We start from the raw sequence: 14,209 nt of genomic DNA on the forward strand, positions 1-14,209 counted from the left end.
TAACTTTTTTTTAAAGAATCAGTGAAAACTTGTCAAGAGAATATATTAAAAAGTAATCAATTGGTTTATTTTGTCTATCTCAACACTATTTTATCCTTTAAACTAGAAATTAAATCATAATATTTAAATTAATTACTTTATTATTAGTTTGAATATTGTTAAAAGTATATCATATTTAATTTAAAAAAAATTTAAAATGTACATTTATCAAACACTATATCATATCCAAAAACTTAAATTTTTAGTAAATAACAATCAGTTTTTATAATTCTACTTCAATAATTATTGAATTTAATCTTAAAAAATCAATATCTAGTTTACCAAAAAAATTTAAATAATGAATTTTTAAATATAACATTTCGACATATATTTTTAATTAAATATTTTATTTATTAGTGAATAATTTAAAACCTAAAATTTAAAAATCTCTTACTCGAAATGTGACCTTCAAACCCACCTGCTCGGGATCCGGTTTAAATCCCTAGCCTCTAAATTGCTACCCACGCACCCAAGGCGAGTCCTGGTGCGCTCTTAGTTGAAAGGCCAAAATTGAAATTGGGTCAACCCCAGTTCCACACGTGTCAGTCGCACGTGCCGCATACCCTTCCCCACATCACCGTCCTTGATTTCTTCACCACCGTTACTCCCCCAACTCTTCTTTCTTTCCTCGCCGCTACCCATTTTCATTTCTTTTCCCCCAACTCGGCTCTCCTGAGTCGTTCACCATGAACTCAGCTATCTCCGAGCGAGTCGAACTCGCCAAACTCTGCAGCTCTCGTGACTGGTCAAAGGCAATACGAGTCCTGGACTCGCTCCTCTCTCAGTCTTGCGCAATCCAAGACATCTGGTCCTTTAAAACTCTTTCCTGATTTGTATTCCGTTCGATCTTCAAATTTTTTTTACCCTTTTTCATTTTGCTGATCGATGTTTTTTTCTGATTACAGCAATAGAGCGTTTTGTTATAGTCAATTGGAGCTTCACAAGCACGTGGTTAAAGACTGTGATAAGGCGCTTCAGCTTGACCCTACGGTTCTTCAAGCTTATATCCTTAAAGGCATCTTTTGGTTTTCTTTGGTCCTCCTATATCTAAGTGTTTTCTTTCATTTTACTTGTTAATTGCATCGTTTGGAACTTGATTTTATGCATTTTTTAATCAATATAGTTTGTTAATTGAATTTAGATTAATCGGAGATTATTTTCATGATTCTGCATACCTTTTCGGTCTAAGATTCGAGTTTTAGGGCTGTGATTTTATTTTACTGACGTAATCCTTCAAAACTGTTGATTTTTCTCTAAGTTAGAGAATTTGAGTTCTATTAATTTAAGTTTATATTTGCTTCCGACTCACACAATGCACATTTTTATCGAACAGCATAACGAAGTGATGCATGTGACTCTTGAAATTTAGTATGCTATCATAGAGCGGAGTGAATATGGTAATATATTCTCTCTGCCATCAGTTAAATGGTATGCTATGTATCCGTAGAATCTTAGCTGTAGCTTGATGGTAGTTAAAGTACTAATTAACGGCAATTTACGAGTGATAAATATAGTCAAGAACATAGATCAAGCTTTAGATGGTATGCTATGTATCGTAGAATCTTAGCTGTAGCTTGATAGTAGTTAAAGTACTAATTAACGGAAGGTGCAATTTACGAGTGATAATATAGTCAAGAACATAGATCAAGCTCCCTCGCTCAAATTTTAAATGTCAATTGTGGTTTTCCATCATCAGTTTGGACTTCAAAACTGTTAAGATAATATTGTAATGATAAAATTAACTGATTTAATTTAGAATTTGTAATCAAAGTGATGTTTCACATGTCTTCAGTTTTTCTGGACAATTTCATGTGTGCTTTGTGCAACTGGATCATGTGTTGTTATGTATCTCTTTGGTACATCCTTGATGCTTTTTTAAACCATCACTGTTTATTTGACTGTAGACAGCAAAGTCTATTGTCCTGTGCTTGGGGCAGGCTGCTCAAACTCAATGTTTTTATTTTCCTTATGTAGGCCATGCATTTTCTGCACTGGGAAGGAAAGAGGATGCTATTGCTGTTTGGGAGAGAGGGTATGAACATGCTTTACGAAAGTCTGCTGATCTGAAGCAATTGCTGGAACTGGAAGAGCTTTTGACAGCAGCGAAACCAGGCAAACAAGACATAAGTTTCATTAGTGACAACCATGTGGCTGACTCTAAGTTATCTACCCCTGTATCCATATCCACACCTTATGTTGATGGGAAATTAAATGAAACTCTCAAGTACCAAAACGAATACAATACCTCTAGATTATTCCAAGAGCGTAGGGATGTATCGAAGTTCTGCAACATGCCTAATGACAAATTTGACCCACGCAATGGAACTAATGATGAAGAGAGGAGTCAGTCGTCATTGTCTTCATCTGAGTTAGCATCTGACACCAATGAAAAATCATGTGAAAGTTTCAAAAATCTCACTGTGTTAAGTGATGGATCTAAGTTAAGTGTGGAATCTGCTGATGCTTCTGAGAACAGCAGCATCTGTGGTGATAATTGTTATGGAGGATTTAGTGATCTGACCAGTACAAATCAGATGCCTCATGGCCTTACAAATGGAACCCATAATAATTTTGACACACCAAGTAATTCTTTTGATTCAGGTACTGCTCTAAGTGAGAAATCAGAACCGTGCAGTAAATCCATTGCCATTTCCAGTAACTCAAGTGATATAACTGAAGGTCACTGCTTGCCAAATAACTCCTCTGACACAAATAATGAAATCAGTGATGAAGCCAAGAGGAGTAAGAAGTTCTGTGTTGCTAAGATTTCAAAGACCAAGTCAATCAGTGTAGATTTTCGCTTATCAAGGGGCATTGCTCAGGTATGTTTTAATTTTTAACTCATTTTTTGGTTTTGAGCTTGGTGCAATTACCAATTGTAATGTGAAAATCTTGAACCATGATTTTTTGACTTGCATTTTTTTCTTCTTTTTGTAGGTTAATGAAGGAAATTATGCTTATGCCATATCTATATTTGACCAGGTATTTTTTTATAAAAAAACCTTTTCTTGTCATAGTAGTTTTCTCTTGTGTCATTCTGGCTTTTGTGGGTTTGCCCCTGTTTTCTTTATCATATAGAAATTTTAAAAATATGTGCAGATACTGAAAGAGGATCCAACGTATCCTGAGGCACTAATAGGAAGAGGAACTGCATATGCATTCCAACGAGAGCTTGAAGCTGCTATTGATGATTTTACTAAGGTACATAAATCCTCATGATTCAGCTGTCTAAACAAAGTGACAGCCATTTTCTATGCTTCATTTGATCAATTTGATTTAGGCTATTCAATCAAAACCATCGGCTGGTGAGGCTTGGAAAAGGAGAGGTCAAGCTCGGGCTGCCTTAGGAGAATCTATTGAGGTTAGTGTCTTCTACAATTTCATTCTCATACTGTCTTTGTTGCCAAACGAGAACTTCTTCCCAGTCTCTTTCCATAATTGCATTTGTATGTGATCTTTAGCTTGGGTACATTGCATTGGTTAACCAGGACATTAAGGTTCACTTAAAACCTTTAAGTTATAGGCTGGTTTCCATTCCTGTGCGCGTTATTTGTCTTCTCAAAATTAGATTTTGCGAAGAGAAGCGACAGATGAAAAATATCACTTTCTGAGTGTTATTTATGACCTGAATGATGGAAAGTTTTAGGCTTTGCTTGGTAGAGTGGAAAGAAAATTGGAAAGATGGAAAATTGAAAGGGTAGAAAATAGAAAGATAGAAAATGTAATTTTTTTTCCATGGGTGTGCTTGGTAGGCAAGATGGAAAAATTGAAAGAAAAAGTAATTTTCTTTTCATCCATTGCTTGGTAGTGTTGAAAAATGAGAGGAAAGAAAATGAACATTTTGAAAATGCATAATTTTGAACTAGCTTTCAATCTTTCATCCCTCTCTCATTTTCTCTCCTCTTATCATTCCAATTTATAAAAATTGCTTTTTACGCATTAAGATAGTCATCTCTATTATTTTCTTTCCTCTCCTTTTTCTTTCTTTCCAAGCACTTTCAAAATTTATCTTCTTTCCACTTTTTCACTCCCTCTTTGTATCCTTCCACTTTTCCACTCAACCAAGCACACTCTCAGTGCCTATTGCTACACTATATTTCTGGTATATAATTTGTGAAGCAAATAATATAGCTTAGTTCTTGTCATAACTGAAATTTGACATCTGCAATTACACCTATATGCCAGGCAATTGAAGACCTGACCAAAGCATTGGAGTTCGATCCGGATTCAGCTGATATATTACATGAAAGAGGTAGCTTGCTTAATTATTCAAATATGCTCTCTCCATCTGTCCAGTAATTTCAGTTATAATTCTTCATATACCCATTGAAACACTGTTCATCATTGGGAATGTTTCTAGGATCGTTCATATACTTCAGTTTTATCACAAAAGACTGTTATTTCTTGAAAATGATAAACACTATGTGGCTAGGAAGTGATATATATGGAGTTTGTACAGGAATAGTGAATTTCAAGTTCAAGGATTTTGATGCTGCTGTTGAAGATCTGTCTGCTTGTGTGAAGCTTGATAAGACTAACAAGTCTGCATATACATATTTGGTTAGCATTAAACATATCTATGTTGCTGATTCTGGAGGAACCTGATATTTTCGGACTTTTGTATTAATAGCTGGTGTTCTCTTGTAGGGAATGGCATTATCTTCAATCGGTGAATATAAAAGGGCAGAGGATGCACATTTGAAATCAATCCAACTTGACCGAAGTTTTGTTGAGGCCTGGGCTCATCTTACCCAGGTAAACTATATCTGATTATTGTGCTTTATTGACTGAAATTTTATTAGCACATTATTTTGTTCTCAATGTTAAACTTCCATGGTTGTTCATAAAAAGATGTGTCAAAATATCCAAAATGCCATTTTTTTACAAGTCTACCTTGGTTGTGCCTTTGTTAGAAACTATTATTTTGTCCAGTAAAACTAGTATTCTCCACCAGTCTACTTAAAACGTATTGCTACATGACTAAGTAATATCCTTGGCAGTTTTGAAGTGGATGACAGGGTATGGTAGTGAGTGATAATGTGTGTGTGCATCTTGAGAAAAATGTTATTTTGCTATAAACTAGTGTCCTGTGCTAAGCTGATTTAAATTTCTTGTGGCATAACTTATGTGATTTCCTAGCAGTTCTATCAAGATCTAGCAAACTCTAAAAAGGCTTTTGATTGCCTTCAACAAGTTATACAAATTGATCCAAGGTAAATTCGTCTTTGTCTTATCTATAGAATCCCTCCTTAAATAGTATGATTAGTTTCCCGACTTCATAAATTATTTAATTTACCTTCTTTCTAAACTTGATGTTACTAATGTTCTTTATGATAGGTATGCTAAAGCATATCACTTACGTGGGTTACTACTTCATGGGATGGGGGAGCACAGGTGTGTTTGATCAGCTTTGTTTTTCTGAATGGTTACTTTTCTCTGGTTTAGTATCATGTACTTAATCTTTCAAGTGATGATATGAGCCATCTGTAATTAATTTTTATCTGAAGTGCAACCATAACTGAAGCACTTTCTATTTAATATGTACAGTTGTGGTTGTCAAGGTCAACCATCAATATTAGTTTTTATCCTAATCTTTTATTACTTGATTTGCTTAGTTCAGGTTTTTCATTAGCACTATTATTTTCTTGTCTGTGCATAAGTGACCCAACTTTAATTTTTTATCTTTTATTACTTGATCTGTTAACTTGATTTTATTCTTTACTAGCACCTATTTTTCTCGTATGGGCTTAAGTAAACCAACTTGGATATTGCAGGAAGGCTATTAAGGATTTATCAGTTGGATTGAGCATTGAAAACTCAAATATTGAGTGCTTGTACTTACGAGCTTCATGCTATCATGCTATTGGAGAATATGCAGATGCGGTAACTAAGAATTATAAATTAAGACACTTCATTTGGTTAATATATAACACTGCATTGATAGCACTTCTGCATACTTTTGTGCTAAAATTTAACTTTCACAGGTCAAGGACTATGATGCTGCCCTAGATGTTGAACTTGACTCGATGGAAAAGTTTGTGCTTCAATGTTTGGCCTTCTATCAGGTTTCCATTTGTGCAGATTAATGATTTTTGCATGAAAGTCGCATCTTGGGTATTTTTATCCATATATTTGTTTTCAGTGACGCAATTGTTAGCATGTTACTCTCATATCCGTTTCTTTCATTTGTTCACTCGTCACTGGTACTATCTTTCAGCTAATATGGTTTCACCTCAAACTTGATCCTAGATCTCTGTTGAACCTGGATGTCTTGTTACTTGAAGGTTAAAAAAATGTGGCATTTGCATAGATTTTTTGGGATTGATTTTCTCTATATATTTTGTAGATGGCTTTTATTGTCCGAAGTTCTTTTCCTCTCTAGACTTTTTGGATGTTTTAGTTTTTATGCTTGTGGTGTGTGTCTAGGCCCTAAGATTTTGGTGTAATGCAGAAAAAGATACTGTCTGCCTCTCAATTTGAGGTGGCTAGATTAGGGTGTACGCCTTTTGCTCCCAAGTGCATTCCACGGTTACATGTCCTTCAATTTAAGGCATACGCAGGTTTTCATTTCATTTTACAAACTGTCATTCCATATGCATGCTACTTTTTACATTTGTTTTGAGTGAAATTATTTCATGATATTACCATTTTGTGTTTGATAATATTCAAAAAAGGAATTACATCTCTTAAAATGTGCTTTTGGAAATCTTGTTCTTCTTGTGGTTTGGGCTTGTGATACATATTATTTTGAATATGCTCAACAAAGCATAGTTCATAGTTTCTTGGGCTGTCTTATTGATCATCTTGTCAGGCAATAGTCATCTGATAGGGTCTCTGAATTCAAAATTCTTCATTTGCAGAAAGAGATTGCTTTATATACAGCTTCCAAAGTCAACAGTGAGTTTTCTTGGTTTGATATTGATGGAGATATAGATCCACTGTTCAAGGTAATAATTCCTAGTTATAATCATATTAAAGTTGAAGCTTCCTATTGCGTGTGTGCATTTGTTGTTTGTGTTCTCTTTTGGTTTTACAGGTGGATCTCTTTTGCTGCAAGATTGTGCTTTTTCTTTTTCGTTTTAACATGCAAGTAAAATTTATATTTTTCTCTTCAGTGCCTTCAGTTTCCCATCATTTGAGATTTTATGGTAGTTTTGTGAAACAAATTAGTTTTCCATGCTAAAGATATAATAAAGCAAATTGTTTTCTTGGTGCATTTTTTCGTCTTTTGGCCTTTTTGTTTCTTATATTCATTCTTATGTAGGAGTACTGGTGCAAAAGATCGCACCCCAAGAATGTATGTGAGAAGGTTTTCAGACAGCCTCCATTGCGTGATTCTCTGAAGAAGGGAAAGCTTAGAAAACAAGATATTGCTATTACAAAGCATAAGACTGCTCTTCTACTAGCTGCTGACCTAATTGGCAAGAAAATCCAATATGACTGTCCTGGTTTCTTACCCAATAGGCGCCAGGTGCTTATTCTTGAGAATAATTAGACCATTTTCAATGATTGCCCTTTGTTAAATCCTCTTTTTTTCTCCCTGCATCTTTGTTTATCAATCTTCTTTTCATCACGTGTTATGTGCCAGCACCGTATGGCTGGATTAGCGGCCATTGAAATTGCACAGAAGGTGTCAAAAACATGGCGTTCTTTGCAAGTGGATTGGAAGCATTCTAATAGAAGCTCAAAAAGTGGTAAGAGGCACCGAAGAAAGGAAAGAATCAGTTTGGCTAGCCAGAACAGAGGTGGTGCTGGTTGTAGTACAAGCAGTTCCTCAGAAACATCAGCTTCATATGGCAGTGGGGAAGACAGATCTTCTAGTCGCCCTATGATGTCATGGCAAGATGTTTATTCTTTGGCTGTCAAATGGAGACAAATTTCTGAGCCTTGTGATCCAGTTGTGTGGGTTAACAAGTTGAGGTCTGCTATCTTTAACCTTATTATCTACACTATTACCAAGATGTTTTAAACATTTAATGGTTACCTTATTATTTGTTGACATGTCTTGTATTATCTATCTATATGGATTTGAACCTAACATCTACAAATTTCTCAACTATCCCGTTTAGGTTTCTTTTATTTTTGGATAAAATCTTAAGGTCTGCTTTATATTGGTGCTTCAAGTGTGTTTTTTTTATTGTTCCATTATTTTATGTCGGTTTTCATCCCAACTGAGTACAATAAGTCTCACTAGGTCATACAATTATTGTAAGTGTAACTGAATTCTTCATTTATTGCTGAATAAGTTCGATTCAATTTGGAGAAAATGTCATAGATCTACTCATAGGATTATAGATTTCAAATTCTCTATATAAACCTTCTAAGGCTACTATGTGATGTTGGAGACCTTGGGACATCTAGGATGAATCAGATCAGCATTTTGAATAGTTTCAATTTTTCCCGAGGACTTTAACACTAATATATATGATTGTTCACTGAACTTCTGTTCCTTTATTTTTTTGTTCAGTGAAGAGTTCAACTCTGGGTTTGGTTCTCACACACCAATGGTCCTTGGGCAAGCAAAAGTTGTCCGCTATTTTCCAAATTATGAAAGGTAAATACCTATTTTGATTTGTTAACAACAGGACTTCTTCAAATTCACATTATTTTGTGATATTGCAGAACATTAGATATAGCAAAGATGATCATGAGGGATAAACTTTTTGTGCACAATAAGTCTGATGAACCTATTGATCTATCCAAAGAGGGGAAGTTGGAAAATGTAAGTTCTATGAGTGCTTAGACCTTGTATAACATTTTGCCTTCAACTTTTGCAGTACATAACATTTCATGCAATTTCAGTAATGATCTGTTTTACCTGGAACAATCTAAATTTTAATACGAAAGGAGTAATGTTCAGTCCTTGACGGTGGATAAAGAAGCAAAAATTAAAGAAATAAAAATTTATACTTGTGATTAATGATATTCTCAGTAGTAATCTTATTTAGACATTAGAATAAGTCTCAGTGTTCTGTATTTCAGGTATTTTAGTTGTCCTGTTCCTCAAATTTTGAGTAAACCAATTGACGCCTAAGAATTCGAAGCCTAAGAATTCTTCGAAATTCTTTTGACATTTTTTTTTTCTGATGGAGTCCAATGTTTTGCACAGTATTGAGTTTTAGGCTTTGCTTGGTATGGAGGATTGAAAAAGCTTAGGGTGTAAAGGTGTTCTAATCTCATGATTAAGCTTACAAATAGGGAAGTGGTTATGAAAAGTATCCATTGTTAGATTTGATGTCTTTTTTCCATCCTTGTCTAGTTCTATCCTTAGTCATACCAATCAAAACCTGAAGTCATGTTGTGTCTGATTTTGAAGTGGAAATAGTTTATGAAATATTAACCTGCAATTTTCAGATTGAGCATGCCAAATCTTGTGATGATCTTTACGAACTTGTGGGTGAGGATTTCTGGTTGGCTACCTGGTGCAACAGCACAGCTTTTGAGGGGTACAACTTCCAAGAACTAAGAAGGATGATCTCTTTGAATCTAATGTTTCTTTTCTTGACCTAGTTTTGACATAATGCTGGCTTATTCCTTATTTCAGGAAGCAGCTTGAAGGGACTAGAATTACCTTGGTGAAAATGTAAGTTTGAGTCAAATTCTCTCTTCTTTCTAAAAAGAAAAACAAATATTAATTAGAGCTTCTTTTTCTTTTCCAAGTGACTATTGTGGTTGAAAAACATTCAATTATTCTGACAGGGCACAACAGCCTGGATATGACTTTGCAATCAGAACACCTTGCACACCTTCCAGATGGGAGGAATTTGATGCTGAAATGACAATGGCATGGGAAGTAAGTTGCTCTTATTTCAAACATGAGTCAATTGTCAACAATTATTTGCCAGGCTTAGTCTATCAATGCCCTTCTTTGCCTAAAATGCCGTTCCTCTTCCATGTTTGCTCTGACTATCTGAGATAATTTCTTTCTGGCTTTCAATTTTAGCATATATATAAATGCACCTGAATATAACTATGACCGCTGTTGAATTGCATGAAAATGAGTTGCAGTATCTTCTGGGTTCTTATTTGCTGTTTAGATTGATCTTTTTTCTTAATGCTGTGAAATTTAGATAAAATGCTGGAACCAGCAAATTGTAATTAGCTTCTGACACCTTTTTTTATCAACAGCCCTTACCTGTCTTATTATATACTTTTTAACTATTATATTTTCTCTATCTTCTGTTTTCTGATTGATTGTGACATTTGAATTTACTAACTTATGCATTTGCAGGCCATTTGCAATGCTTATTGTGGAGAAACTTATGGGTCCACTGATTTCAATGCCCTTGAAAGTGTGAGAGAAGCTATTTTAAGAATGACATATTACTGGTATGACGTGGTATCAGACTGCACATGTTTGAACGAATTCAAGATTTTCAGTGCAAATAATACTTGATTGCTTTTCAGGTACAATTTTATGCCACTCACAAGGGGCACTGCAGTGGTTGGCTTTGTTGTTTTGATTGGATTGTTTCTAGCTGCTAATATGGATTTCACGGGCAACATTCCGAAAGGTGTGCAGGTTGATTGGGAAGCCATTCTCAACTTCGATCCTAACTCCTTCATGGATTCAGTTAAGAGTTGGCTGTATCCATCCCTAAAGATTTCGTCATCGTGGAAAGATTTTCCCGATGTAACCTCAACTTTTGCAACGACGGGATCGGTTGTCGCCGCTCTGAGCTCATATGATGATTGAATTATTCTTCTTAACGTAAACAGGTGGGTCACATCTCTCAAGTAGTTGAAAATATATAATTTTTGCCCTGTTCTCTCGTCATTTTGGCATCCCCTAAATCTTTATCTTCTTCAATGGCAGATTTAAAAAGCCTTGATTGTTTTATTTAGTGTGGAATCATGAGCTTAGACAAGTGTAGTTCAATAATTTGGAGTGAATATGATTCTATAATTGTGCACTTGAAATAAACTTTGATTTGACAGGTAGGTGACACACCATGGCTACCATTGTCCTGTTATATGTATATAAATTCATCTCATGTTGGTATATATTTTTTTCATTTTTTCCTTATGCTGTATAATTGTACGCATTGTTCTTACCAGCTCTATTCAATCGTAAACTAACTTTTCCAATATAAACTTGGTTACAGAATTACTGCCAGCGCAAATGTAATATCTGCAGTTGCTATTTTATTGGAGTGGATTTTTTTCCCTGCATGTCGTGGCCGGCTGTGATCGGTTCGAAGGCCAGATTTCTTTGTTTTCTACACTGTCTTGAGCTGTTGTAAACACAACTATGTGTTGTATATTTGATGTGTTGTACAGCATTATACAATAATGCAATTATCCAGTTCTTTTGATCGAACAAACTTGGCTTTTCTTACATGTTGGATAGGCATATTTATGAAACAAAAATTGGTTCGAAACAAATTATTTAATTTTCTAGTTCCTTACCAACTTTTACTCAGAAAACAAACAGATTATTTTTATTATTATTTTCCGAGCTTATACGTCTAAAATTCCCTATGATTAGGTCTTCTTGTTCGTTTCATCTTCTCTGACTCTAAATAGATTTAGTACCTAATAAACAATAATTTCAATGCTTTGAAAAGGTAAATAATTATTGGCCGCTGGTCATTGTTTCTAGGTGATTCTCCACGGGATAGTGGCTCTGCTGTTTTGTCAACCCCGAATTTGTTTTAGATCCTTGCTAATGTGGTTTACAAACCATGTTCTACTTTTTGGTAGGTGTCCTTGAATTTCAGCAATATTTCACTTGCGATTAGTTAATTAAATATCATAAATTAGATTAGTGGGTTAGGTAGGATATCTCACTCATCGAATCTAGATTTGTTAATACCAAAGATTTTTCTCAAGTTTTCTTTAAAGTAAGATTTGTCAATGCCAAAGATTTTAAATATATATATATATTTTGTATTAGTAAGACTTACCCGGTCTTAATCTGCCATGTCAAATCCCTCTTTTGCATATTATTCTTTTACGGTGGGTAATAGCTGGATTAATTGGCAATCTCTAAAGAGAAATACAATATAAAGCTATGGCTTAGCCAATTTATCATCCAACGTTTTCACTTTTCTATCTTTTTCCTTGTCTTTACACATGTATCAATTATTTATAGCTTATCTTTGAAATTTTATATAAATATTGTGATTTTTTTCCCAAAAAGATCTAAATATATTTTCTTATGGGTATACTATATTTATGGATGTCGAGATCTTTATATTTTTAATTCTCATATGAAATATATGTATCGAAGGTACACTTGGCTGCCTTGACATCCGTGGATATCAAGGTTAGACAAAAATATTAATTCGATTTTTGATAATCTATAAGTCTAACCACTTGAATTTAATTAAAAGGAGTTTTATACCCAAAATTAACTTTAGTAGTTTAAACCTAAACATTCTACAAAACATTTACACTAAAACCTAATCCTAATTTCTCTCCTCCCTTAAATATCCCAAACCTCAAACTCTTCTACCTTATTACTAAGCACTAGACCCAAAATTCTATCGACAGTAAAATGGCACTATTGAGGCTATAAGATCACTTGACATGTTATATAAACATGATATTTTATTATTATTAAATTTTAGTATAATATTGTTAAAAAGTAAATATTAGTTCCTTTCACAATTTATTAGTAGGATAAATATCAAATTGTTTGTGCTCAACATAATGAGTTTCAAAGTCCCCCATAACACAATCGAATTATAGAATGTGTAAAAACAACTAATTTATATGTGTCATCTCAAATGCCAACTACCATTGCTTATTACCTTAGTTGTAAGAGGGAGGCCAAAGATGCATACATTTTGTTTTCCTTACAACAAAGCGATTATAATGCTAAAAATGTAGTTATACTTAAGGGCCCTCTAGTAGAAGAAAAAGCAGTAATGAAAATCTACATTTGATCTGTGGCCAATTTTATAACATCATTGGTAGAATTCTTGATAATGAGAAAGATGTTAAAGGGTGTCAAATGAAGTTGACATGGTTGAGAACACTAATCGAGGAGTTGCTGACTACTAATGGAAATGCTAAAGATCTGGGTCAACATGTTAGAGCTTACATACTCTACATGATCAAAGAAATGTTGATGTCTAGCAAGTCTAGCTATTTTATGCATGGGATGTAACTTCATCTACTGACAAACTTCATTTAGGCAGGATATTCAATTAGGTTTGTAGTTTTGGTTTTTCTCTATTAGCATTTTATAGGGCATCACAAATAGAGCTCGAAGAAATATATGACTATTGTCTAGTGTTTCAAACTTGGGTGTGGATGTTGTTTTTAGTGTCTATCTCTTCCCAATCATATAGTTTCTTATTGGTGAAAGGGTAAAACTAAAATCATATTTAAGATATTAAAGCATTTAAATTGTAAATATTGATAATGTCCCTTACATTGAATATCTGAATAGACTTGGGGTACCTTGGATCATACCATTTATTACAAGAACCTTACTTGATTCAATAGGAAATTAATCTATGTACATCCAAAAATATAATTTACTAGTATTTTCTTATTTAATTAATATAACTATTATTGTAAATGAAAATATTTTTCTATTATAATTGTTTGTAGTATGTGTAGACATCGTGTTGAGATAATAATATTGTTATTGTAGTACCAACATAAGTTTACAAGCGCACTAATATGAGGAGGGCATGTGTGCCGCTAATATGCTTCCACATTATCAAGGTGGTAGCACTTTAATTGATGACATGAAAGTTCGGCTTGGTTCAAGAATTTTCAAAGGAGAAGGAGAACCTCAATTGGCTCCGTATGATTGATTTGAGAAGGTGTCAGGACAAGCTTTAACTTAATACTAGCAAAAAATATGTTCTGCTTTGGATAGGCATGGTGAGCATGTCACTGATAGTGAGTTCATCTAGTATAATAATCTTGAAGCATCATAGATATATGTTGAGTGGTTTAGGTGCAATGGTTAATCACCTTTAAATGAGAAAAGACAATATCCTAACATTATGCAACTAGATCTTACAACGAGCCATTGATGGTTACATTAGTGAGCATGTTCCCAAGCTGTTGAACTTGTTTAGCCTAACCCATCTATCAGACTTGCTAAATTGATCGAATTTTCCAAACTCGATGAATCTACCTACTAACTCAACATTATATTAATTAGGCAATGGATCTAGTTCATCACACTTAGCTCGTTCCTCGATGA

The 14,209-nt window shown here is 34.2% G+C and overlaps 1 protein-coding gene across 4 annotated transcripts; it reads left to right on the plus strand.

Annotated features, from left to right (window-relative positions):
- The first annotated feature begins 509 nt into the window (after positions 1–509).
- Positions 510–11,424, plus strand: LOC121209914 (suppressor of RPS4-RLD 1). 4 transcript variants are annotated; one of them, XR_005905101.1, is made up of 25 exons: positions 513–847; positions 945–1,054; positions 2,014–2,861; positions 2,977–3,021; positions 3,139–3,240; positions 3,320–3,400; positions 4,225–4,291; positions 4,499–4,599; positions 4,687–4,794; positions 5,182–5,252; positions 5,377–5,433; positions 5,814–5,922; positions 6,024–6,104; positions 6,900–6,986; positions 7,304–7,510; positions 7,628–7,959; positions 8,507–8,593; positions 8,662–8,761; positions 9,394–9,485; positions 9,584–9,622; positions 9,739–9,832; positions 10,271–10,368; positions 10,447–10,758; positions 10,978–11,038; positions 11,145–11,424. XR_005905101.1 is itself a non-coding variant. In XM_041081856.1 (24 exons), exons 1-23 carry the CDS (start codon positions 726–728, stop codon positions 10,733–10,735), a joined length of 3,327 nt encoding a protein of 1,108 aa, XP_040937790.1. In that variant the 5' UTR covers positions 510–725; the 3' UTR covers positions 10,736–10,758; positions 11,145–11,424. The 4 variants fall into 4 exon arrangements, 2 of the variants coding, with proteins under 2 accessions (XP_040937790.1, XP_040937789.1); XR_005905100.1 differs by having other exon boundaries at positions 615–847; positions 5,179–5,252; XM_041081856.1 differs by lacking the exon at positions 10,978–11,038 and having other exon boundaries at positions 510–847.
- Positions 11,425–14,209: the final 2,785 nt, after the last annotated feature.

Source organism: Gossypium hirsutum, chromosome A11, assembly GCF_007990345.1.
Source record: "Gossypium hirsutum isolate 1008001.06 chromosome A11, Gossypium_hirsutum_v2.1, whole genome shotgun sequence".
In the NCBI taxonomy this organism is placed as follows: domain Eukaryota; kingdom Viridiplantae; phylum Streptophyta; class Magnoliopsida; order Malvales; family Malvaceae; genus Gossypium; species Gossypium hirsutum.